Raw genomic sequence first — 27,193 nt, forward strand, 5'->3', positions numbered from 1 at the left:
TTCTTTAACTGAACAATTATGAAGCATCCATGTTCCAGGAGGAAGCCAAGGGCTCAGTCTCCACCTGAGAGAACTTTCCATTATCTGATTGTAAAAATTTGATCGGTTTACACAGGTCTACAAAAGGTTATCGCTGCCACAAGCGAGGCATCAGGGGCGAGGCCACAGATGGGGTCCTCACTGTGTTAAAGCTGGGTCCACGGAGTGGTGCTCGGGAGATGTGGAGCCTTTGAGAGGCGAGATCCCTGGATGGTCATTGCGCTGACTCTGATGTGCCCGTGGACCTCTCTTCCCAGGTCACTTGCTTCTGTCCCATGCAGCCAGTAGTTTTGCCCAGGCAGACGTGGTGAGTTCACCAGCTGCAGGGCCAAACAAGGGTGGACTGAACCCCTTCTCAACTATGCGTTCCGGGAAACCTCACTCAGGGGTCATAGTCAAGGTTGCAACAAGAGCATGAGAGGATTGTGCAAGGCAAAACATTTTCCCTTGAGTTTCTTCTCAAACCTGACGTGTGTGGGAGAGAGCTCTGCGAGAGGAACAAAGTGAGTCAACAGTGAGAATGAACTGAGGAGGCGAGTTTGCACATCCAGAGATGGCGGTGTGGGGAAGAGAAGGGAGAGAAGGGGTTCTTTCTGAATGCGGCTGTCTTTTGTTCTTAGTGTTTTCGAATCAGAGGCTCTTAAACTTCCTTAGAAATGACCTGGTGTGAGATATGCTACCGTCCTCCTGTAATGCTTTTGAATCTTACCTTTAGTTGTTCTTTTCCATCCTGTTTGATGCCCCGTGACCCCTCTGACTTTCGTCTTCATGTGGCCCGAAATTTTAATTACAATTGGCATTCAATTCATCCTGCTGTTGTTGGTTCGTCATTGTACACGACCACCGCTCCAGCTCTGCCGCTTGAGAATCCTGCATCTGAGATTGGAAGTGTGGACCTGCTGACCCCGCTACTGTGCATGCATCTGCTTTTTTTTCTTTTCCTTATCTACACATGGTCAGGGACCCTGACACTGAAAACTTCCTCCCATCCTCAACCCCAAAAGACTTTACTGGCCACAGAATACTTCCAGTAAGGGGAAAATGCCTTGGCTCAAACTCATATATCAGAATTCCCCAACACAAAATGCAAACCAAACTTTGGCCGATGGTATAATGGCAGAAGATGGATTCAAAGGTCATTCAGACCCTGGCATACGGGGAAAGCACTCAGCTCTGATGGATTGTCCCTCACAGGAGCCACCAAACAACCCTCCTGCCGCCACCTCCTCCTCCTCCTCCTCCTCCTCTTCCTCCTCCTCTTCCTCTTCCTCCTCCTCCTCCTCTTCCTCTTCCTCCTCCTCCTCCTCCTCTCCCTCTTCCTCCTTCTCCTCCTCTTCCTCCTTCTCCTCTTCCTCCTCCTTCTCTTCCTTCTTCTTCTTCCTCTTCAGCTCACAGTCTGAATTTTTACCTACACCTACTTATTGCTAACCACATATCCTAACAATCTAAAAAACTTTCGACCGTCCCTCACCTCTCCATTACAATCCCTTCTGGTGAGGAATTCAAAAGAAAGTGATGCCCACCCAGACAGTGCCATGCGTTAGAAAAAGACACGCTTATGTGCGACTTAGGCCTTGTGACATAACGTGTACACCAGTGACCCGCAGTCTCGGTGCCACCTGGGACTGCATTAGGATCCAGAATCTCGGGCCCAGCCTCCGTCTGTTATCAGGGAGATCCACAGTGGACCTACACAGAAACGTGGACTCCCGCCTGGCCCGACTCCTGATTCCCATGGCATCCGATTCCTCCTCCGGCTAGTGTCCCCGCGCAGTGAGCGCAGGCTGGCTGAGCCGCGCCTCGAGACTGACAGCAGGTCTGTGTGTTGGATTCGTAAGCAATGGCTTATTGTTAAGAATAATGCTGTCGCGTATGCGAGTTGGTAGTTACTGACTCAGCTTTGTCAGTAATAACGGGCAGTGGTAGAGCAGTGATCGAAACATCAACCCTCACGAGCTCGTGCTGAACGGCCGGGTTTCATATCGTGTGTGTGTGTGTGTGTGTGCGTGTGTGTGCGTGTGTGTGTGTGTGTGTGTGTGTGCGTGCGCGCGCTTCGCTTCACTTTTCCACTGTTTTACTTTTCCGGCATTGCATCATGGAAACAGCTATAATTATGGTTACTTTAGGTCTGGACGTTGTTTTGGACCTGGTGACAATGCAACTCGAAAGCATAATGGAGCTGGTGTTGGCTCAGGCTGTGGCGTCCCTCTGCCCGGATTCAGACTGAACTCCGGTGGCATGCTGTCTGTGGCAGGGTGGCAAGTTAAACGACCTCCCTGAATTCTCACTCGGTCATCTGTTAATGGGTAATTACCGCATCTAACCAGAAGACCGTGAGGATGAGGCCACCCCATGAACGCCCATTGTGTCTGTAAGAGAATTTGCTAACGTTCATTGTTGGTTTTGACAATAGCTATTATTTTTAAAAGAATTGGGAAAATTCACCAAAGCAAGAAAGGAAAAAGTTCACACTTAGTTCCCATTATAGAACCAAGATTAACAAAAACAATGGATTTTGTCATTCCCATTCTCCACTTACATGAATGCCTAATACTCGACTTTCAATAAACACATTTTAATAGAAATATTAAACATTGAGCATGGCTTATAAAAGCCTGAACTCTACTCATCTTTTCAACAGCTTATTTTCCTCGTGCCCAGTGTGGATTCCTGTGTACAGTTTAAGCAGTTGCCCATTATCCACCGTGTGTGGGCATGTGCCTTGAATGTAGGAGTATATTAAATACTCAGAATAGGAAATAATCTGAATATGCATCTTCCCATATCTCTTGGGTTCATTTATTGATGTGAACCCACGGGAAACTATTTAATAAGCTATCGGGTATCTCAGCATTATACGTCAGAGGAATTCAATAATAAATAAATTGTAGGTAACTGTTACCCACTTTTTGGTTCACTGTTAGCAGATTGGTCAGTCAGAAGTTCCTATGTACTACGTGTAACAAAGTTGAAATGGCAGTCAGAAGTCATGTACAGCGTCTCTGTGGCGCAAGGCATTTAAATCAAGTATCTCCCTTGTGGAGATCTTTCACTTAACTGAATTTGAAATACATGCATTATTGATGAAATTATACTTTATGATATCTGGCATTTAGCCATGCTCAAAAACCTGAAATCTAAGTGCGTGCGAGCATTTCCACATGCATTTATTGGTCTGATGGCCTGTGGTTTTCCAAGGACTGTTTCAAGCTTTAGGCAAACACTGTGGCTCCGTTTCCAGATGCCGGCATTTTCTCCACCACAGTTTTAGCAAAAATCAATCTCTTAATTGAATGCAATTTAAAAGCGCTGCTGTGGCAAAGGACAGAACCCAAACAGACCATTTGCATTCTGAGGCATTGGAATGCAAAGGTGATTAAAAAAAAAAAACCTTTATAATCTCAGCCCACGAGACGTTTCCCTGAAATATCAATACCGGTTCGGTGTTTGTTCTCAGTGCCAGTTGACGGCGGCCACTCCAGCTCCACGGCAGGGCAGATGGGTGAAGACCCATCTGCTAGAAAGCGACTGGCTGACCACACCCTGCGGGTGGCCGAAAGCCTTCCCAAACCAAGGAAGCCCACGTGTAACTCAATCCTTGGCAGATGTCAGCACAGCTACTCTGAGCTAGGTTTACTGAGGACCCAAGCCGACGTTTAAAGATCTTGCTTTCCTCTTTTACAGGCTAATTGTGTACGGCTTTGTGAAGGCTATGGAACATGCCGGCCAGCTGAAACATGGAGACTTCCATTTCACCGACTGTTTGGTTTTTGGTTCACTGATATCTGCTACAGATCCAGGTAATTGCTCAAAGAATACAACATTTCTTCTTCTGAAAGAATCAGACATTCAAATGTTGCAAATTCCTGACTTAAAATATTTTTAAAATACTTTTCTACTGTGGAAGCTTTTCAAACATATCCAAAGTAAGCCATGGACTAAAAAGAATCGTCATATACCCTTTAGCAGAAACCAAATATTACCACCTTTTAATAGCTTCCCTCCACCCCCTCTCATTGTCATTGTAAATCCTAGCCATTGTATTTGATGTGTATATATATTTTCCAAAAAAATGACCATTGCTAGTATAAATCCCCAAAATACAATCAAGATGTAACAACATCAAAGATCAAGTCACTGTTCAAGTATCCCCAATTACCTTAACCTTTTTAACTGATATGTCAGATGGTTACAAAGTAAGATTCCAACCAAGAGTCCACGTTACAATTAATTGGCTGCTATGACTGTTCAATCTCTCCTCACCCGAGTTCCCCTCTGTGGCCTATGCCATCTGACTGTTGGAAAAGGAAGCATTGGTTCGTCTGTGGTGAAGATGGTTTCCTAAAACACACTCCAGTGTGCCCCATTTGTTTTTTCTTGTCAGAGTTAGCGACTAAAGTAGATTCAGATGGAACTCTGTGTGTGTGTGTGTGTGTGTGTGTGTGTGTCTGTGTCTGTGTCTGTGTGTGCGTGTGTCTGGTTGTGTGTGTGTGTGTGTCTGTGTGTCTGGTTGTGTGTGTCTGTGTGTGTGTGTCTCTGTGTGTGTGTGTGTGTCTGTGTGTGTGTGTGTCTGTGTGTGTGTCTGTGTGTGTGTGTGTGTGTGTCTGTGTGTGTGTGTGTCTGTGTGTGTGTGTGTGTGTGTGTGTGTGGTAAAGATTACTTGAAAGGTGATGCTGTGAGCTTTCGCTTGCATGGTGTGAGAAGAGAGCTCGTGGCAGGTGAGTCAGCTGCCAGCCTAATTCATCAGATTCTTCACTAGTCAAGAGGAGCCCCCCCATTTCTCTCTGCCCCCAGGGTGAATGACGGGGAAGGCTGGCAGTGGGGGACTGGGGGAGAGGGCGCCGGTTCTCTTTTGGTGGTTTTCCCTGAGGCTTTAAGGAACCAAAGCTTCCCTCTGGATGTGATGGCGTCGGGAGCAGAGGGGACAGATGTCGGGTCCGTTTTGTGCTTTAGCCAGTGTTGGTTATTTACGTTTAGACAAATCCTGCACCCTAGCCTTGCCACCTTGTCCGAGGTCCTCTGAGTCATTCCCGCTCAACAGAATATAAGTCACGGTGTAGAGTTGTCCCAGGCCAGCTCTCCAAAGTCACCCACCCGGCTGGTGCCACCATTTGCGGGCACCATGTGCGCGTTGTTGGAAACGCAGAGTCTCGGGCCCTGCCTGCCAGGTCTCACCATATTTCTACCCTCTGTGCTCCCTAGAGTTTGGTAAGCCCCACATTTTATAGGACCCCGCTGCCCCTTACAGCAAAGCACCCCTCAAGGATGCTTTGTGAAGCTGCTGTTTACCAGACAACACTGTGGTACGAAAGTTCTACCCTGCCTTCTGCATTTCTTAGCCGGTATTCTCCTTCAAGAGGCTGATTTTTCAGCAGAGCTACCATGGAGGCTCCATGTTACAACTCAGATGAAGCAGAAAACAAAACAAGTGATTCATGGTCGGTTTTCTCCCTTTACTGATTTTCAAGATAATGTGTGGTTTCCCTCACACTTACCAGCCAGGCAGTGTCCGAGACTGTCTTTCTGGACACGACAGGTTTTGGACCGAGTTGGTAAGTTTCGGTCCACTGTGACTATTCTGTTTGGTGATTAAAAGGCTCCATTTTTATTAGGTGAGAATCCCTTCCAGTTTCTCCTACCATGACCCCAGTGGTCCTTCCTACGCGTCTTGTTTGTGGGTTCAACCACACGTTCCACCCTTGTTTTGTGTTTCCTCCAACCTGCCGTCAAATCCGCTTTTTCTCCAACGAGTCTTGCTTCTTTCCAAGAAATTTGTTCAGAAATCTGGAAGGGTTTTCATTGTCACAGATAGGTCACTGTTCCTAGGCCTTTTGTACTAAGGAGAAATTATATCACAAACTCAAACGTTGTGTTTTTTCAGTTCAGATTTAAGATTGTAGACTTTTTATAGGCGCTGCCTTGAATTTTAATTTTTCTTCTGCCTACTTTCCTTCAACCTACTACATTAATAATTTTACTTGCTTCAATTAAATATAAAATATTGAGAGCATTTGAGAATATTAATATATATTCTCAAAATTTCAATTCATATCTTATTACTAAAAATACAGGGACTGAAAATGGTTTTAGATTTCCTTGTGGTTATTTTTAAATATATTCCACTTGGAAGGCAGAGTTAAAAATTTGCTCTAATTTTAAAATCGCTTGAGATAATCGCTCTGCATGGCTAAGCCATGAGTCAATAGACAATAATGTTCTTCTGATCATCATGCATTTTTTGTTCAAAAATTATATTAAATATGTATAGTTTCCCAAAATGGAAATTACAGAACAAAAGTGTAAGATATCCTAGCTACTGCCTCTGTCTCTTCTACACTCACAATTCTGGTTGGATTTTAAGATTACCATTCCATTTTACACACTCTGATACAGTCTACTTGGCAGGTGGTTCTTCCTCTTTTCTTTGAGTAATAGTATTCTGGAGATGATTCCATGGCATCTTATCAAGACCTTCATTCGGTGTGGTAATTGCGGAACGTAACATCTGTGCTGGAAGTCCTTCCTGTATGGACATCTGGGGGCTTTCCTGTCCTTTTTAGTCACGGAACCTTATTATTTTGCCAGTCTTCGAGGTCGATCTCTAGAAAGGGATGGAAAGCTAAATGCATCCAGATTCTTCCGAGACTGGATTTGTGTCCAGGGCTGTGGGAAGATTCCGGTCCCCCTGTGATACCTTGGCGACGAGCAAGGTATATGTTTCGTGGATAGACAACTTGTTTTTCCTGAAAACCTGTTATTTATAAGATATCCTTTCCAAGTAGAGTCGTTGGTGTTGAGCATCATCAGATGTTATAAGCCTTTGATATATTAGGAGTACACACCCCTCTTTCTGCCATATGCTTAACGACGTATTCCAAGTTTGCTGTGTTTGTGTGTGTGTGTGTGTGTGTGTGTGTGTGTGTGTGTGTGTGTTGGCGGGGGTGGGACGGGGTGGGGGTTGTAATGGATGGCTTTCTCCATAGAAGAAGATGAAGTAAACGTGTGCCAGGTTTGAAATCCGAGGTGAAGGTTAGAGGGCCGGAGACCCCTGTATGTGACACAGAGAGATGGCTCCGTCTTTAAGCTTTGGCGCGTGCGTATTCCGCATACTTTATGCTACCCCTGCTCAGACCCTGGGGTCTACAGGAGGCTCTTGGCTGCCACCGGGGACAAGGACATAAGACAATCTATTTTTTAACCCGTCCCTGATCTAGCAAATTCTCTTCCACCACAGGTGGGGCATTCATGCCTTTCAGAAACCGGTCCCATTTCAACTCGCGTTTGTACAAATGTTTGTGTCATGAAGCGTTATCTTCCTTGTATCCTGATCCAAAGCTATAAAGCCCGAGTTTGCGGAATTCAGTCGAGTGACTCCGCTGGCCTGGAGCACAATTGAGTTGCATTTAAGCCGTGCTTCTTCTGTGGCTGGAAATATCCCGGAGGTTGTATTGGCATTACAGGGAAACTGACTGAAATGGAAAACGACATCGGCCTCCTGGGATCCATATCCCTCTGCAGTGTATCCGACAAAATGAGCTGACTGGTTGTTTTTAACTATATAAAGTCGGCTCACAGCCATAAAGAGAATTCTGGGGACTGAGCCTGGCATGCACAGCTTTGGGAAGCATGGAGGTTCTCTAGATTTGATAGATTCTTGCGCAGAGAGAAGATTGCAGTCTCATCTCTCCCACCCTCTTCTCAACGCTTATCTGAGCGATGAAGTTTCCACCAGAGCCTTGACTGGCTTCCCCTAAGCGGCAAAATCAACTCAACACCCGAGCCTAAGCTCAACCAGTAACAAGCCCTGGACAGTGAGGGCTCAAATTTCACATGAGCCATGGCGAAAGGTATTCCTGTACAATTAAAGACAAAACCAAAACACCTGCCCACAGGCAGAAACGTGAGCTTTCTTGGTTCACTGCACATAGTCTTATATTGAACCTGCCGAACCTACCCTCCTCGATGGGCATAATTTAACATCTCCAACAACCTTAAACACCTAATTACACCCACCCTGCAATTACTCATTTATTGTCTACATTCTTGTGACTCACTAATTTATGAAAGAGAACCTGTGCACTCCAAGTCAGTTATTTCTCGGCCTTCTTTAAATTAGTTCTTTCTCCGTTAGCTAGGTGTTATTATCGATTCACATTTATCTCGCATAGATACATAGTTAGGATTTAATTACATATATATATATTTTGTTTAACCCCGGCGTACTTCAGGCTCTCTTCAGCCAGGTTTTCAGTACGGCTCCAATTAAGAGAACCGTAATTTGATTGATTTTCTTTCCTCCCTCCCTCACTGCCAAGCCCTCGCTGTACAGAAGTGAAGCCATGCCTTATGCATGCCAGGCCAGCCTCGTGTTGCTCGAGCCGAGATTCCTCCCTCCTTTATGGTCATTGCCCTGATTTGGGTTTGGATATAGTCCTTGGCTAACTCTGCCCGATCCAGCCTGGAATTTATGACTCTCCCACCTCTGCCTCCTCAGTATCCCTGATTATAGGGCTATGCCACTACATCTGGCTGCAAGTACCTTTCTTCTTGTGCAGCCATCCAGCTAACCTGTTTCCTCTCCTCATCCAGGAGTCAAAATCTTAACAATTTCTAGATAATACCAAACCATGGTTTGTGAATCGTGTCAGGTTTTTTGCTTTTTTTTGGGCTGGTAGTTAATCCAAAACAGGAGGTTCCTTTAGGAAAAGCAAACTCTCGTCGCTTTCTATCAGGAATTCCGTAATCACCCAGCAGCTGCAGGCATTCATCCTGGTCTTGCCGGGACTGACATGTCCTCTAAGGGCTGCGGGAAGCCGTCCACAAGTTTTGTCATTTCATCAGTTTCCCTGTTTCCGACTTGGACTGAAACGTCTCCATTTTCTGTGCCTCAGCTGCCTGGACACCCAAATACAGCTGCAGCCTTTTGAATGCTGCACTGGAAATCGTTCCGGCTTTGCCGCTGTGTGCAGGCAGTTTCAGGGAACTCGATGCGGGGTGTCCCAGACCCAGGCGAGGTCACATGGGGCACGCTAGCGGGGTCCTGTGTCCAGTGGAGTCCACACTGTGCCATAAGAACCCTGATGCCCTCCAGTGCAAGGCGTCTGGAAAACTCTCCCATCGGTCGTTTTGTCGTGGTCTTGTTTTCCTTGTTTCTCCGGGGCGAAGGACTCAACCCAGAGCCGTGGGTGAGCCAGGCAGGCCGGGCTCCTCCCGCTCCACCCGCCAGCCCTCAGTCGAAATAGCCTGTCGAAATGTGCAATATTCAAGTACACACACTAGACTATTAACAGTAAGTCCACCTGCTTTCACCCCCCTTCTCACTATGGACGCTAGAAGGTGTAAAACTCCGTGTGTGGACCCTGTTACGTCTCACTAGACAGTGCTGCCGCCAGACAAGGCGGAAATGAAATGGTGGCTCGCCAAATGCGTGGCCCTTCGTAAACCACTGAAAATCGAGTAGATGGATGAGGCGCAGGCAAGCCACGGGGCAGAGATGCAGGCGTTTGGTGGAAACGCAGGCCATTTCGTTTTATGAGAGTAGACGAATATGTCTGAAATTCCGTTTCTGGATTCTCTGCTTCCCAGTCTCATTTTTTTTTCTGTGCAGGACATAATAGCCTGAAAACTAGTTTCTACCATACCTCGTAAGCAATGCAGGGAGAAGGGAGAGTGAATATCCATGTGATTTAAAATACATGGATGTGTCAGCTAGGCCATAAAATACTACAGGCTCTGGCTTGGGGAAAAAGTAGATTCAATAAACACCAAGCAGAATGTCTTAGTTGTTCCCTTTCCTTGGCTGGAAATAAATAACAAGTGCTTAAGGCCTGACAATCTCACTCTCGCTTTGTTTATAAATGCCTATTATCATGTTGTTTTATGGAGCTTGTCACAAATCCAGGAGACCTGACATTTACGGTATGTTAGCCCTGTTCCAAAGTGTATTGGAGAATTTAATGTTTCTAAATTGGGCACACTCAATATCAGAAATAAGTATTTATCTAAAAGACTACACAGAGGCTACCTGTGTAGCCAGTTGGGAAATGACCATCTATAATTCTTTTTTTAATCAATTTTAGTTAGAAGTCTGGCTGATGTGAATTATTGGCTCAGTCCCTCATTTAGACAAGACAAAGCTAATCATCTTTTATAGATCCCTTTTGTCTTTTCTCATCCCTACATCGCATTCAGTGGTTAGAGCTGAGGGCACGCCTAGGAGGGCAGAGGGCTCATCAAGTAAATATTTATGAAGTAAATCAGACATCCTACGTTGAGGAAGAAGGTCGCCCAAACTGTGGGACAGGCCTGCACGTACCTCCCATGCCAGCCTCAGTCCACCCATTTATATAGAAAGTCAGGAGATCTATAGCTATAGCTATCTGTGTTTTAAACGTGTGTGTGTGTGTGTGTGTGTGTGTGTGTGTGTGTGTGTGTGTGTGTGTGCCAAGGGTGGTGATTGAACTCAGGGCCAGGGCGCTGCCCCTAAGCGTTTTCATTCAAGGCTGCTGTTCTACCACTCGAGCCAGAGCTCCACTTACAGCTTTTGGGTGGATGGTTGAAAATGAGAGTCTCATAGACTTTCCTGCCCAGCTTTGAACAGCGACCCTCAGATCTCAGCCTCCTGAGTAGCCAGGATTGCAGGTTCAAGCCAGCAAACACCCAACAATAACCCAAAGGAGGAAACTCTGTCGCCGTCTGAGGAACACGTGGGATAAGGGCAGCGCGCACGTCTCCGTTCACAGGTGCTCCATGGCTTGCGGAAGGTGCAGTATTCAAAGGTGGAAACTCCGCGAATGTCCTTTTCCGTTCATTTTCAGTCATTTTCTGAGTCGATTCGGGCATCGCCATCTTACCTGCTTACGGGAAAAAAAATCACCGTCTTTTAGCAAACACAAGCACGAGGCCATTCTCAGTCCTGCCTTTGCCTTCCTCTGTTGATTCCAGTCCACACTCAGATTGCCCAGTTTTAAAAAAGAAATAAAATTTACAGCCGCTTTTGTCTTAAAATGTGCAGTGGACCCCAAAGCAGCACTGGCTCCAGCTACAGGTGGTGCCAACAGCAGTGGCATCTGGCCTCCCCCCAGACACAGCTATGGGTACCTCTCCCCGCCGTGTTCCATTACCTGTTCCATCCGTGTCAACTGGATGCACACAGATCTCTTTCTGACGGGTGATGGTGGCTTCTGAGGCTCAGAGACACAGCGTCGGTGGCCCTGAGGAGAGAGGAAGGGGCTGTGAGCCAAGGAAGGAAGACGGAGGCTAACAGGACACAGCTTGGCATCCAGAAAGGATTTGGCCCTACCTTACTTTTACCCAGTGAGATTCTTCTCATTTTGCTATCTACCAAGCTATCAAATATTAAAGTTATGCTGCTTGAAGGCACTAAAGTTTGTGATAAATTGTTACAGGAGCAAATTTTTTAAAAAAGCTAATATAGTTCTTAAATGTTACCAAATATATGGCCAGGTTAAAATTTCCTAAATTGCTTTATAAAAAAAATCTTTGGGGGCTGGGAGTTTGGCCTAGTGGTTAAAGTGCTTGCCTAGCATGCATGAAGACCTGGGTTCGATTCCTCGGTACCACATACATAGAAAAAAGCCGGAAGTGGTGCTGAGGCTCAAGTCGTAGAGCTCTAGCCTTGAGAAAGTCCAAGGACAGTGCTCAGGCCCTGAGCTCAAGCCCAGGACTGGCAAAAAAAAAATCTTTGTACCTACTTTTTTGATTGAGAGTCAGGATCATGCCCGTGACAGCACTGCTTTGAGAATGCACAATTTCTGGTGGAATATTTTGTTTCAAAATAATAAAACTTCAGGGTGTTTTGGTAAGCTAAAATTATAAATCTATATTAATAAATGAGGAATATACAACTACTTTTAACTTTAAAAAAATGGAAACCCAGAATCCTCCGAATAAGCAATAGATACACATTTGCTTGTAAAAATAGAATGTACTTTCTTACATGATAAAAAAAAAGGCAAAAGAAACAAAGCCAGTAGAGAGATGACACTGGAAATCTCATCTACATGCACGTGGCAGGGTATTTCTACCTGTCCTACGCAAGAAAATGCTTTAACATGGTCATCTGCAATCAAGAACCAAAAAAAAAAAAATAGTGACCGCGAAGAGCCAAGTTGTAGCCGTGAAAACAATCGTGGACCTTGGGCCTCACACAGGAAAAGTCGTCTGAACTGAGAAGTCGTGGGCAGGTGTCACACAACAATAGCAAACTGCGTTACCCCGAGCAACCTGACCAGTGACAGTCACGGCTGCCTGGCATGGATGTGGGGAAACGCTGACTCTTAACATTGCACTGTCAATAGCAGACTATTGGAAAGCAATCTGGTGATAGCTATTAAAAACCTAACAATATGTCAGCCCTTCTTGGCCCATAGCAGTGGAATTCACACAAGTAAAAACACTAGCTTTTATGCGTACACACACACACACACACACACACACACACACACACGGGATAGTTATCGATACCTGTTTTCAAGAGGATAGACTGTAGGACCGTCGGCCCAGTATCATGTAGTCCTTTAGAAGAATCTGTTGTGCTCTTCCAGTTGACTTAAGAGTTGTCTGGGAGGCACAGTGGACTCTGGTAAAGGAAAATGCAGAAAACTGTATTTATAAGGATAGTTAAGACGTTATCCTTGTGCATTTATGTATGGATAATTAGCTCTTAACCCTGTGTGTACCTTGAAAAGAGCAACTTGTGAAGAATAGCCGGTGCTGGAAGATACGAAGGAAAGAGAGAGAATGTAAAGAGAAAAGACGGTTAGCACACAGAAGCAGACAGAGCGTGAGTGTACTGTGGCCTCACGCGTGCCCGTATACTTCAAAGGAGAACTTCAGAATTCCCCATCAAGTGAGAAAATGAGCCCGTTAATTATACCATGTTGGTGGAGCACTGAGAAATTTAATGAAAAGATCTTAATGACTCAACACACCATGAAGTACAGAACACGAAAATCACCGCACGCTCCTGCGACCCACGAACGTCGCACAGGCGGCTCGGCTCATGCCAGGCCATCCAGGGCGCTTCATGAAGCCCCGAGCCCGAGACGGTGGCTTTCGTAAGGAGACTACTGGCTTATGTTAATTGAATTAGGAAATTCACTGCGGCATTATCCTGTCTGGAGACTAAATTAAATGCATGGATGATCATTCATTTACTGAAATTAGAAGTCAGGAAGAATACGGATACAAAGGCACAGTCTCTGTGCTGCTGAGTGGGAGCTCAGCCAGCCTGGCCTTGGTGCTGTTTTTATTCTGGAGAGGCGGGACCTGCGATCTCGCTCGGGAAACAGAGTCGAAGCCGGACCCCCGCTCCCCGCCTTACTTTCCTCGTCAGTTTCCTAAGACTGTGGTGGGGGCTGAGCTCCCTTCCGTCCTATGTCAGCGCTTCTCCAGCGAAAACGCACGGGAGACCGGATCACTTCTCCTTCAGTGTGCTCAGAGCTGAATCCAGGACAGCAACAACAACAAAGCATCAGTGCTGACGGCGTTTAGCCGGAGACTCAATGAGTAGAAGAACCGTGAGTGATCGAGTTGCTTTTCCGAGCCAATGTGGTAAATTATGGATAGGGAAAGAAGCTCGGTGCCTGACTCTTGTAGGCTGACCTGAAACTCGGTGTAAATTTATATAAACTGTCAGCTTAGCAGTCCATATCAGGTCATGACTGTGAGTCTGGGGTGTCTGGTCTATTTCTTAGCACAACCATAATCAAGATGAAAGTTTCCCCCCGTGCGTTCTCTCCTCAGGCAGTGGAGACTTCAGAAGTCCGGGTCCCCAGCGCAGGTGTAGAAAAGTTTTCCTCCAGAAACGCCAGCAGTGTAATTCCTTAGAAAGGGGAGGTCAGAGCCAACCAATAAACCCTAGGAAGCAGGTACTTGCAAGGGGTGGGGCGGGGTCCACGGGAAATGGAACGAAGCCAGGAAGAATCGAGGGTTCCAGGTATAGATGACAAAGCTAAGGAAAGCAAGGGAGGGCTGGGAGCGTGGCTTCGTGGGGCTGGGAGCGTGGCTTCGTGGGGCCACGCTGCCCTGGCCCTCCGACTCCTTTATTATGGAACTCAAAGCTGCCAGGTCCCCCGTCCTCTTTCAAAGTGGCCGTGGAAAAAAGCCTGCTTCCTCCTCATCCATTACCCACCGAGCCCCTCCATGGCACATTCCAAGTTAGCCAAGAAGGAAACAAGGAATCCAATTACATTTACCCGGCCAGGGCTCTTTATGTGTTCTGATACCCGCTGTACATTTAAAGGTGTGAAGCTAGCACTCCTGTGGTCCTCATCTGGAAACGCACGCACACACACACGCACACACACACACACGCACACACACGCACACGCACACACACACGCACACACACACGCACACACACACACACACACACACACACAGCTGTGGCAGAACGAGGAAGCGTCACCCACGTGAGTTTCTTGTCCCTACTCACTCATCTTTTTCTGCTCCTCGCCATCCCAACCACCAATCTCCAAACCTCCCCGGGAGCTGGGTTGGGGTTGGTGCGGTTCCGTGGCTTGCCTAGCTGGAATTACGTCCTTTGCTCCGTCCCTTGTCCCCCCCGCAGCTGCCCCGTGCTGTCCTGCTGCGTGGGAGAACACAAACGGGCTTCTCCTTAGTGGGGCTCCCGGAGGTGGGGTTTTCTCTCCAGAATAAATTCCCCAACTTGGAAAGGGAATTAAAAAAGAAAGAAAGAAAAGAAAAGGTGATAGTGTCCCTATGGCATAAGCACCGGAGAGATGGCAGACCTGAATTTCCCTCTCTTCTATGAGCATCCGAGGAAAGATCAGGAATCAGCGTTTCTAGATGCCACATTTGCAAGTCACCATTGCCACTTGGCGTGGAAGTCGTGGGGAAGGCAAGGGAAAAGAAAAAAGAAAGGAGCCACCTTTCTTCTCTAGAGTTTACTGTCATGGAGGCTCTGAGGCCCATGAGCGAGCTTACCTTTGATCACGTTCATGACCCAAAGAGCCTGTCTATTGGGTTACCATGGGAACGGCGGGGGGGGGGTGATGTGTGAGCTGCACTGCTGTTTTGATAAAAATAGGTATTAAGGCTTGCCAAAGCGCCGCTGTGGATCTTAAAAACAGGGTCGGGGGGTGGGGCGGAGTGTCTAGGAAGGAGCCGAAGGAACATCAGCATAAATAATGGAGACCGGCCATGTGTACAAAAATATTTTAATTAAATTCCTTTTAATTAAACAGAGCGTTTTGCTGAATTCCTCCCTGTTACTTGCACCGAGCTGAGCCTGGAGGAAGATGGCTGATTAACAGACCCGGAACCTGCCATTAAAAGCAGAACTGTTATGTTTGGAGAAAGCCCTCTTTGGGAAGGGTGACTTAATTGGGCGCTCTCTTTTATTTGTTATTGAATGCCTCCATTTAGGAAAAAAAAGAATTTTTTTTTCAACTCGGAAGAAATGGTTACTGATGCGGGCATACCTAGGGAAGCTTTTAATGTTTTGTTTTGCTTTCCTCCGGTCTCTATCAGCGCGGTCTGCTCCTGGGTGTATCTCAGGATTTCTTTGCAGTCTGCATTTGTGTCTTTGGTTTGGATCTTGTCTTCTTTTGAAAAACAAATCAGCCAACAACAACAACAAAAAAATGATGGTTTTTCTTCAGCTTCTGGTCTTCTCTTGCCTTTGCACCTGTGAGTTTCAGAGGAGATTAGGTCTGTGGTTTCTTATCACTGAGGCAGAGTTATCAACACTCTCTGTAAGAATGTAGGAGAAAGCTGACCAACGTTTTATTCACAGACAAAACAGAGGGGAAACAAGTTTTCATTGACAGCATTGACTATCAGAACCAAAGTCAACATTCATTTACTATATACTAAGCAGGAGAGAAGCCTCAGAAATGATTTTAAACCCATGCTCATAAAAATTCAACACAAATGCTCATGTCTAAAGTTTGCGCTCCTGAATTATTTGCTCAGTCATCTTGCAGAGACACTGGGGCGATACGTGGTGTTTGCCTTGCTTTGTGGGAGACACCAGTGGTGGAGTGAGGGCTTTCCCTGGCTTGCGAGTGGAAGCGACAGGACATTTTGGCCCACCAGAAAACAGCAGGCTGTTGGAGACCCCAGCCAGCCAGCTACTTACACTGCAAATTTATGATTCCAACAGTGTCATTGAAGGGTACGCAAGTGTTTCCTCTGTCTACCTGGTTCTGTGTTAAACACACTGCCATTGGGTCACTTTCAAACCCTCTATATAAACTTAATTCTGTAAAACAAATACCCATCACAGAGATGCAGATTCGATTCCTGAACAAATTTACTGAGAAATATAGCAGCCAAGACTTATCTCTTTCAAAGAACTCAACTTCTGCACCTGTAGTTTCCTTTCTTTTTCCATTGTTGTGTTAGCTAAAGAAGGCCTCCTTTCTTACCTGAGGTACAACCACTGAGATGCAAAAAGATTTTTAAGATTGACTTGAGTTTGCACAGCCACTCAATGGAAGATAGAAAAGCTGGGTTTCCATCTCCTGAGGTTTCAAGACTTTTCTGGTGTGTGTGTGTGTGTGTGTGTGTGTGTGTGTGTGTGTGTGTGTTTGCAAGACTAAATCGCCAGCTGGTGTCTTCAGGGTTGACTTCGCAGGATACTCAGCTGTGCGCTACACTTAACGCTTTCTAGCTGCAAATCACACCCTTCGGGCCACCGTGCCAGGGCCCCATCGGCAGGACCAGGAAAACACCGCAAGCATTCCGTGTATGGCACCTGCAGTCTGAGAGACAGAACTGGGGGCATAGAAGGGCCTTAAAAGACAGTCTTTCTCTGGCCTTTCATCTTTAGCCCTCAGGCCCAGAGAGGGAAAGCAAGCACGCTGGAGACGTGTGTGTCCGTGTTTTGTAGATAAAGCTCGGTGGTGACTTCCGATGGGGAGTCACCGTTCCAGTCCTCAGGACAGAATGAAGAACAGCAAGGCGGGGGGGGGGGGGGGCAGGGAGTCGCTGTGCGGGAATGTGGAAGCTCCGATTGAGAAAGTCAGTGCCACCAAACAGAACTGGAGACAAAACAGACGACAGCCGAGTTCTATAAAGGCTTCCAGATCGTGAAAGAGGAGAAAGCAAGCGTCCAGCTGGTCCGCGGATAGGATTTTTAGAGCACACTGGAGACGGGGGGAAGCGAAGCATTTGAAGTAATTCACTGGGCAGCTGGGAGAGAATGGCTGTGTTTAAATGAAAGCGGTTTGTTCCCAGGCGCTCCAGGCACACCTGCGGGACAGGAGTTTGGGGGCCCGGGTGTCCAGCCCATGCCGTCTTCTAATTATTGTCAGGGAAAATACCGCACACAGGAGCAACCTGGGTTTAGAAATGCCTGTGCGTCTGTCCTTTCCATCTGGCCCGGCTGTTCACACTGGTCAGCTTGTCTCGTGAGGGTCAAAAGCCTGGGAGTAAAAAGGAAGGAGGCGCTCGCTCTTAGGGTCCTCTAAGTGCAGGGTTAGTGCTTGGCACAAGCCTGCAAATAAGTGGAGGTGTCCCGAGGAGGAGCATGCCCCGGAGGCTGGCTGGGGTTGGGTCTTCTTGTTCTTCATCTGTCCCAAGCAGCTCCCTTCTTGCTAGAACCAGGCCAGGAAAGGACAAAGATTGCCCCTTGACCTAGACACTAGGGATAAAGGGACGTCTGTGGTCCGCAGGATGTGGGATAGGCGTGAACAGCTGGCTTCCCTGGTCAGGACTTCCGGGCTGGGGTGTGGGGAGAATGGGAGGCGGGCAGGAGCCGCCGGTTCTCAGGCCTTCACTGCATGAAGTGTGATCCTCAGGGATTCCTGTGTCTGCTCATTCATCCACACTCCGAATTCATTGTCCGGTGCTTGTCAGAAACGACCGGGGCCTTGGCAAACACATGTATTATCGACATTTTCTCCAGAAAGGAAGAATGCTGGCAGGCTATTTCTTGGGGGATTGTTGTTGTTAACAAGTCTGGTTTCATGTTGGAAAATGTCATCCCTCTTCCATTCTTACCTGGCCTTCCAGTCAGGAAGGGATTACGGGAGCGGCCTCACACGGTCAGAGGTGACCCAGCTCGCTCACGCTGCAGACTCTCGTGTCACGCAGCAGCTCTGGGAAGACTTTCTTTTCCTCTCCTTGTCTGACCTTGCAAACTCCTGAGCTGCAAGGTGTGCTTGGACTCTTCGTACTCGATTCTCTGAAACTAGAGATTTCTTTTTTCCATTGCAAATGAGATAAACCCCAACTTAAGAAAGAAAGAAAAAGAAAAACAAGCAAAGAGCTTCAGGCTCAACGAGGATACCATTCTGGAGACAGACAGAGCAACACATTTATAGAGGCTGGTTGTTAGCAAGTGGAATGTCTATGAAACTTCCGTATCCAGGCTCAGACACACAGTAGGTGCTTAGTTAGTGTCAGTTTGTAAAGCACAGGTGTGCTCGGGAACTCGTGCGCTGACCCGTCACGAAGGCCTGAGTGCCCAGCTCACCATTACCAAAGGGGAACAGAGGATATTTGTTCTCCAGGGCCAAGGCAATACATGAACCACAAACCCAGCGGTGTGTGATAGCCTGCACCGCTCATCTCACAGATCCGAAGGTGAGAAATCCATCTGGGCCCGGTTGTCTGTTCATTGCACACTTGTGGGTCCAGCTTGGATCAGATTGCTCTCTTTCCACGTGCTCTTCTCTCTCTACTGTTCCAGGCTCTGGCTGGGTTTCCTTATGCCACTGTCCCAGGTCAACACAACCGACTTCACCCTCATTGTTCTTTTTTACCCTCTCCCTCCAAATTCTGCTTGTGAGAGAAAACCTCGGGGGAGCGGGGGTAGAGAGTGGGGCAAGCTCTGAACCTGCTGACTCTGCTTCGCGCTCTCCAGCGCCATCTCTGTTCTACAGAAGGCTGCCATTTTGTTCTTCCTTGTGGTTGAACCAGCTCTGGGAAGCCTCCCTTTGCTGTCGTAAGGCAACACTGGCAGCTTCTTGGGGTGTGTGGACAGGCAGCTTGGGCTCCGGGTCATGGGGGCGGGGGCTCTGCCCTGCCACCCACCCACCTGCCACCCCTCTGGGGTGGGGCCCTTCTTCCTGTCTTCTCTCAGTCCAGTCCGGCTTGCTGACCGTTGTCACCTGCTCAGTGATTTGGACAGAAGGCATCTTCTCCTTCCAGGCTGAGGCAGCTCTGGAATGTCCTCCTGGCTCTTCCTCAGCTGATTGGGAAAGGGTGACACGGGGTCTTTGTTTCTCATGTATGTGTGTGTGTGTGTGTGTGTGTAAATTATATATTTTATTATTGTTTATAATATATATGTGTGTGTAAATTATATATTTTTATTATTGTTTATTATATATATATATATAGAGAGAGAGAATAATCTGCCTATGAAACTCCTTGTTGTGTGCCAGCCAGGATCATGACTGATGTTGTAACTTTCCTTATACTTGTTAGGTATCCTGAGCTCCAGTGGTTGTATGTGTAGGTGTGGGGCGGGTGTAGGTGTGGGGGGGTGATACTTGCCTCCAGGTTTTGATTTCGCGGTCATGTGCCCTCTCTCAGGCGGCTCTTTTGCTCCACCAGGCTTTTCTCCTGGTGCACTGGCTGATCTTTGTAGGTAAACACTCGACCATCATTTTCATCTTTTTTAAATGACAAGGTGGTTAAGTGATCATCTCGATTACAGTTGTGTGGCTGTGTGAGCTGTCTCCCTCAGAACCCAGAGAGACTACAGATTCCCCCATTAAACTGCACCGTGGCTCATTAAACCCCATCGGTGAGAAAATTGAGCCTTTGTTAAATGTTTATGTTCTTAGCTAATGTTAAATTTAGAATATTCATGCCATAGGTACTTTTGGGAAATTTTTCAAAGCATTTGCTGAAGTGCCCGCCAGTCTCAATCCATAGTTTACAAGACCTAGAAAATATCCCTTGCCTTAATTTTATGGTCTGGATTTTCTCTTTCTAATCAGTGTGTCATAGATTTCTTAATGATAAACCTTATGACCTTCTAATTGCCTTTTCTATGTCAGCGAACCTGGGGTGGGGGGTAAACTTCTGGCTTTAATACATGTAAATTACCTGTAAGTAGCTGTACAAAGGAAACAAAGCTGTGTATAAACATGGCACATCTCAATCCACATCACCTCCTCAATCCACATCTTTCTCCTCCATTAAGCAAAGAGAAAAGTTGATTATTCTCAAATGCCTTGTGGCCATGATTGAAACCGAAAAAGGCTGTATAATTGCTGGTTTTATTACACATCTGCATGTTGAAGAAACTGTCTTCTCCCAAAGCTCTTGCTTTCCACACATGGACTTACACAAACACAGAACTATCAGGAACAGAAATTCGGGTAAAATGGCGCCGGTGGGGGTAACAGGAAAAAGACCCATCCTCACTCAGTAGTTATTAAGAATCTCTGTATGTATGCCAAAAGAACTAGTTGGCTATTTCTTGGTGGGGGAGTGAGGATATTAACATTTGGGAAGCCTCTCTCAGCAAGAATCCTATGAGAAGTGAGTATACGGAAAGTAATTTCAAGGACTATTTTCCTATTTCTCTTCAAGATCACGCTTATCTACTGCCATTCTCGGTGGATGAGGAGTAAACTAATTCAATATAGACCACAAATGCCTCAGGACGGGAGTTCTCAGGCCTTTTGGTATCAGAATCTTTTCTAACTCATCCCAAGTACAAAGGACTCCAAAGAGTCTTCGCTCGTGGATATCAAACCTACTGATAATTAATTATATTGGAACTCGGGACCTCTTAAGGCACGGCTTTGTGAGCCTACACAACAGACATCCTTCACATGTTAATGTCACTGAGTACAGGAAAAATGATTTCTTTTCCAAGACAAGAGTTAAGAAAGGAAGAGTGGGCACAGTAACCTTGTGTTTCACGGCTGCCCTTCTCTCCCAGCCACGGGCGACAGAAGACATCTGCTCCCTCGTGTGATCACTGTGCCGCTGCCCGCCCCGCTGCCCGTGAATGAATGAAGGAGGAAGGTGGGGGAGGTGTGCACACCAGACGCACATCATTGTGCAAGTGGCTGTGACCTGGGCATCTTCCTGAGTGAGTCTCGGGACCCCTGAGAGTCCCCCATCTTAGCACGGAACCATTCCAGATGCCTCACGTCAGCGTCTCGTTTAGGAACATGGGATGGTCCCAGCTAGGTACTGGCGGCTCTCGCCTGTAAGCTTAGTCCATGAGACGCTCATCTCCAATTAACTAGCAAAAAAAAAAACCCAAACAAACAAAAAAAGAAAGAGAAGAAAATTGAGAAAAAAATTCAAGTGGTAGGGCCTCAATTTTGAGTGAAAAAAAAAAGCCACAGGAAAGCACAAAGCCCTGCGTTCAAGCCTTACTACTGGTACACACACACACACACACACACACACACACACACACACACACACACACACACACACACACACAGAGGTCCTGCAGCAAGCAAGCTCATTTAAGAGTCAAGACAGGGCCGGGCAGTTGGATACCTGGGGTTCTGTCTCCAGGAACAGATATCTCCTGTGACATGAACGTTCTGGTGCTAATAGGTGATGATTCTCTCCGTAGGATGAAAAAGTTACTTTTTAAAGACAAGTGTAGTATTTCAGTACGAGGGCTTCTGTCCGGAACCATTCCACCGCTCCGCGGGCTGGAGAGGAATGTGCAGAGCCAGGGCCTTCTCTTGCGTGTGGGATGATGGCATCTGCTGAACCGGAGTTCAGCCCCTGGTTGCATGGAAGCTGTGGGAATGTGGGAATGTCACAGCCCTTCGTCCAGGACACAATGCCACCGTCCCCGGGGTGAGGGCCCCGCACGCACAGCAAAGAGCAGATGTGGAAGCTGAGGAGCCGGGAAGCGGATCTCAGGCCTTGGGTTCAGACCTCGCGTGCGTGAATAAATAGCTGCAGACGCTGAAGTCGACAGGAGCCGTGCAGCCGCCGCTGCAGGCGTCGAGTCCTTCATCCATGTGTACATGCATCAAGCAGTCGTGCTGCAAAGCTGGGCTTCCCTTCGCTTCTTAGATACGTTTGTGACTTGACACCAGCGCGATGAGCCAGGTCACTGAGGAATTCAGACTCCAGAGCATCTCAAAGGATGACTGAAGGGAGGAGGACGTGGGGGGCGGGGGGTTGTGTGCCCTGGAAGAATGGCTGGGTGACGGCCGGTGGTGACAGATGTGACAAATCGTTGCTCTGATGGAACCGGAATGCACATGCTAGATAATGCTGGGAAAGTGCTGGGGTGTTCGGTACGGCTTGAGGGGAGCCGTGGAGAGGGGGCCGGGCAGGTGGAGAGGGAAGGGGGAGGCAAGAAACAAAAAGGACCATCATCAAGGAAAACTATTTTTTGTCATTGGTCATGGGGTTTGAACTCGGGGCCCGGCTGCTGTCCCCGAGCTCTTCGGCTCAAGGCTGGAGCTCTACCACTCAAGCCACAGCGCCACTTCCAGTTTTCTGGTGGTTCAGTGGAGGAGATAAGAGTCCCATGGGCTTTTGTACCTGGGCTGGCTTTGAACCGCGATCCTCAGATCTCAGCCTCCCGAGCGGCTGGGATGACAGGCGTGAGCCACCCCCCCCCCCAGGTGATCAAGGGAAATTCCATGGCTGTGTTGTCCCCACTCACTCGCCTCCCTTGTGTCTGTCCCCCAGTGACCGTGCTGGCCATTTTCCACGAGCTGCACGTGGACCCTGACCTGTACACGCTGCTGTTTGGGGAGAGCGTTTTCAACGACGCCGTGGCCATTGTCCTCACACAGTAAGTACCAAGCGTGGCCGGCGTCCGATCCCGGCCAGAGACCAGCACACTCGCGCCTCCCCAGCAGAGACACACGCCAGGCCTGGCCCTTGAGGAAATCCTGCGCAGAAAACATGATCCCCCGTGGAGACAGACTTTTCTGGGTCTCAGTGCATAGTTAGCTGATTCGCTTCAAGTCCCACAAATACACCCACACTCAGAAAAAGAAAGAAAACAACAACTTCCTGCATTGGGAATCAATACCATTTAATTTTCCCACCACACAGGCGACTTTCCAGGGGATGCTTACCTCTAGGGAGGCTGGCGGCTGGGCCCCGGCTCCAGGGCCGGGAGACTCCTTGCTGTATTTCTCAGGCTGATCCAACGCTGGGTGGGGACAGGAGAGCTTTACGTGGTCAGGCGACGATCACAGCCACAGGGATTTTGAGCTGAGGGCTGAGATGAGAACCAGTGCTCTTTCCTCAACTCTTCTCTAGACACCCACTCTTCATACTGAATAAATGCCACCCAGGTGGCATTTGGTGACACTCTGGTGGCTTTCGCTGCATCAGAGATCTCTTCTTGGTTTTCGATGAAGACCAGCATTCTGGGCACCTGTCAGCTGGCCCCAAGAAAAACAGCTATCTGATAACTAGAGTGACAGCAAGGATTCTATTCCGGGATGCTAATTACTTTTAAATGCAGTTTAAATGTATTGTGAAGTAGCAAAGAATACTTAAAAGTCACATCTCACAGAGGGGAGCAAGCAGGCTGTGCTATTTTTTCTTAAATTCCAGTTGACATTTGTAAACGCATCTACCCCCGCCCCCCAAGTTGCCACTGAGCTTCAAAAATGTCGCTCAGCTGGCCACAGAGAAGGGCGCCTTCCCTGCCTTACAGGAAAATACCAGTAAGTGTGGTTGTAAGCCAAAGCCCCAGATGGATAGAATCACAAATACCAAAGGAGGTTTTGCTTTGGGAAAAAAAAACAAAACCAAACCAAGAACAATTAAGTAGGATGTCAAGATTTCCTATCCCCAAAATACCCAAAATACTAGCACTAAAGGACCATTTAAAGATAATATATATATATATATATATTTAATCTGCTGAGCCCCTCTCTTTTACTTCCTAAGCTGCCTCGTGGTAAAAGGTCAAGCATACCCCGTCCCCGCCCCCACCCAGGCATACATGCTATGACAAAAGTGAATTTTTCCATTGGACATAAATGCGCTTCGTGAGAAGAGTTAGGGACGAGTGTTCCACTGGACACTTTCAGTGGGCCATGAGAAGTTTGCCATGAACAAAGGAAACGTCAGGAGCAAATCTGTCCAGGGCTCCTCTAAGAGAGAGCCTGAGTCACCAGTGACCTTGCCCTTGACCTGTCCTTTTGGTGGGAGGGAGGGTGCTTCACACTTGGCCCCTTCCTAACTTCCAAAGACCTGTCCTCTCTGGAGTTCTAGAGTGTTGGCATTTTTGGCAGTCTTGTGTTCATGCTGTCCTATTAGCTGCCTCTTCCATTAAAGCGGCTTTTCTTTGCTAGTCTACAAGGGATACCATTTCTCAGTAATTGACTTCAGGGTTCCATCTCTGACCCTGAAGTTCTAATTAACTTTGATGAAGACAGCTGTTGTACAGAGCGCCGGGTGAGGGGTGCTACATCCCGTCCTGGGGTTTAAAATGATCCGCCGTCGTCTGTACAACCAGAGGGTCTACATTTAACTTGCACCTCACCTGGATGGTTATCTCATCTGTATAGAAATGCCATGCCCGCACCTGTGAAGGAATTCTGTGTGGTAGATTTACATTTCTAAAGGGCAGTGGATGACAACGAAGCTGTCCCCAGAGAAGGGCATTCCTTTTAGAGGCGGTATGACAGCTCAGAGTGAAGCCTGGATGAGAAACCCAAAGATCTAGTGTCAGGATATCCACTCGGGAACTTGTGTTATTCCAGTTGACACGAGACCAGCCCCAAATGGGAAGGAGAAGCCGTGTTCTCTGAATTCAAAAAGATTATGGTGTTCAGTGATTTTTATATTCGGTGATTTTTATATTCTCTCTTGGTTTATATATAAATTGGGGGAATAGAATAAACCATGACTTTATGACTAAAGATGGTTCAGAGAACACCATTCATGTAGTTACTTATTGCCAATTTGCCGTAAATGAAGATTCCACAGGATAGAAATCTGAATTTGTTCCCTACCAGTGGAAGAGCAAAAAGAAGGCTTTGGGCTTTATCAGGCCATTTATCTGCAAAACAGAAATATTGCCAGTATCATACCGAAACATCTTACAAAATAATTCCACAGAGAGCAAAAGCCTAGATCTCCTTAGCGATAAACCAAGAACCTCATTAAGCAGCTGGCTCTTGGATGGCAATCAATACAGATGAGGTGCCTTTAGCCCTTGGAAAGCAAATGCTTATGAGGAAACTGGGTGTCCTTCATGAAAGGAGCAGGAGCGACAGCGCATCCATTTTTTCCCTTAAATGAGAGCTTGTTGCCTCTCCGCCGTCCTCACACGCAAATGTCATTTTGAGTGTGATGCCAGCGAGAGCTTGGCACTTACACTGAGCGCTCTGTTGAAAGGCCACCGTGCTGATAGCCCCTCCATCTTGTGGGAAACTTAACACAGACGTGAACAGGATGGCTAAACGCCTCCAACACCCTGGAACCAAGAGGAATCCTGAGATGTCATAGAACCATTCGACAAAACCAGGGCCTCCTCGACCGACAGGCAAGCAGTAGATATGACTGGATTTATTACGTGTATCTCTCCGCTTCCCTCTGACGCTCACCCGTGTTTCTCCAGCACCCAGCCACCGCGGAGAGCGCCCCTCCTTGCTTCTGTCAAGCCATGCGTGACAAAAAATAAATAAATCATTCTAGATAAGCAAGCAAATAAAACATGTCTCGGAGGGATTTCCATTCTTTCTCCCACTAAAGTCATCTCTAAGAAGGCTGTAAGATCCTTCACGGCATTTCTCCGTGTCCCACAGCACACAGCTCAAGACTGGGAGTGTTCTTCTGTAACTCCGCATCAATTAGGAGATTTCTTCAAATTCAGACATCTCGCCACCCCGTCCCTTAAAACCTGTGGCCAGATACCTGCTTCATCTCCTGCAGGGATGGGAAAAGCCCTGGTGGGGAGTCTCGTTAGCCTGGCCTCCTTTCCCATCTGACCTGGCTGCAAACACATGATTTGAAGGGGTTGCCTTGGGGGAAATAGAGGAAGCCAGAACTGCTGTGACAGACGGAAAGTGTGATACTTCTTGGGAATCTATGTGGTTTAAACACAAGTTTCTTCTGTCTCAGCTCATCTCTCCGAAGGTACTTGGCCTTAATGTTTTCCTGGGAAGCAGATTGTGGGCACAGAATGCGCTTGTTTTGATGCCTGTCTGGATGCTGGTGTGGTAGACAATTGAAAGGAGAGTGTGTGGGGTTCTTTTGGCTTTCAGGGTACTCATCAAGGCAGGCGGTTCTTCCATGCGGACCTCATCTCTTAGACCCCAGGTGGCGCCACGTGCAGGGTTGAGAAGTGGGCCCTGAGCTTGGCTGGCGGGGACAGCCGCCCCCCCCCCCCCCCGGATGAGTTAGAGGAGGCGTCTCCACACCGTTTGGGTTTGTTTTTACTCCTTCTTCATTCCTGACTGTGCCTCTGGCATAGTTCCATCCCCCACCCCCGCCCCATCACCCTCAGTGGCCCAGTTCAGGACTTGACTGTGGCTTTGTCCTCCGTCTCTACCCATCAGATCCCATCTGCTGCTCGCTCGCTGCTTTTCTGGTGTTTGGCACTGCAACTGAGAACTTGGCTGGCTCTTGTCAAGCCAGACATGATAGTTTGATCTACCAAAAGTGAATGAATAATCCATGTTGGTGGGTTTCTTATCCATTGCGCAGTGATGGGTGTGCGACTCGGTGTAAGTTAGCTTGGGCAGAGGGATTCATTTATCTAAGAAGTTGGGCTGACTCTGGATATGCTGAACGAGAGGATTCCAATATGGCAGCCCCCATTGGACCATGGGCCTCGTTTCCCTTCCTCTCTGTGCCTGACTTCTCTTCCTAGCAGTGGTAGCTGGCTTGTTCTGTGACATAGGAGAAGGTGGCTGATAGCATTTCCAGACTTTTCCAGCCATTCTCTCAACATTTTCCTAGAAGTCACAAGAACTCTGATTGCTACTGCTCTTACCAGACGTTAACCCCTGTGTGAATCTCAGAGTTCTCTGGAGTATTAAGCATGGTGATAGGTCAGATCTAAATCATATCCTCATCCCCGCGGCCAATGGCATGAAGTCTTTTTTTTTTTTTAAGGAGAAAACAGTAGTCAGACAAGAATGACAGTGGCTATGATATGATAATACACGTTCAGAGACTTTGGACCTGGAATTCTGTTCTCACATGGAACTAAGAGCCCCATCTTTTCCTCATGATACTACAA

The 27,193-nt window shown here is 47.4% G+C and overlaps 1 protein-coding gene across 1 annotated transcript in view; it reads left to right on the plus strand.

Moving 5' to 3' along the window:
- The window catches only part of Slc9a9 (solute carrier family 9 member A9), a 203,614-nt gene that overhangs the window by 48,169 nt on the left and 128,252 nt on the right, over window positions 1–27,193 (plus strand). Inside the window, exons 6-7 of the mRNA XM_090323408.1 lie at window positions 3,724–3,839; window positions 22,669–22,774. Coding sequence (XP_090179534.1) covers window positions 3,724–3,839; window positions 22,669–22,774 — 222 coding nt within the window. The remainder of the gene's footprint in view (window positions 1–3,723; window positions 3,840–22,668; window positions 22,775–27,193) is intronic.

The sequence above is a fragment of the Megascapheus bottae genome, chromosome 32 (genome assembly GCF_031878675.1).
Source record: "Megascapheus bottae isolate mThoBot1 chromosome 32, mThoBot2.hap1, whole genome shotgun sequence".
NCBI classification, from domain to species: Eukaryota; Metazoa; Chordata; class Mammalia; order Rodentia; family Geomyidae; genus Megascapheus; species Megascapheus bottae.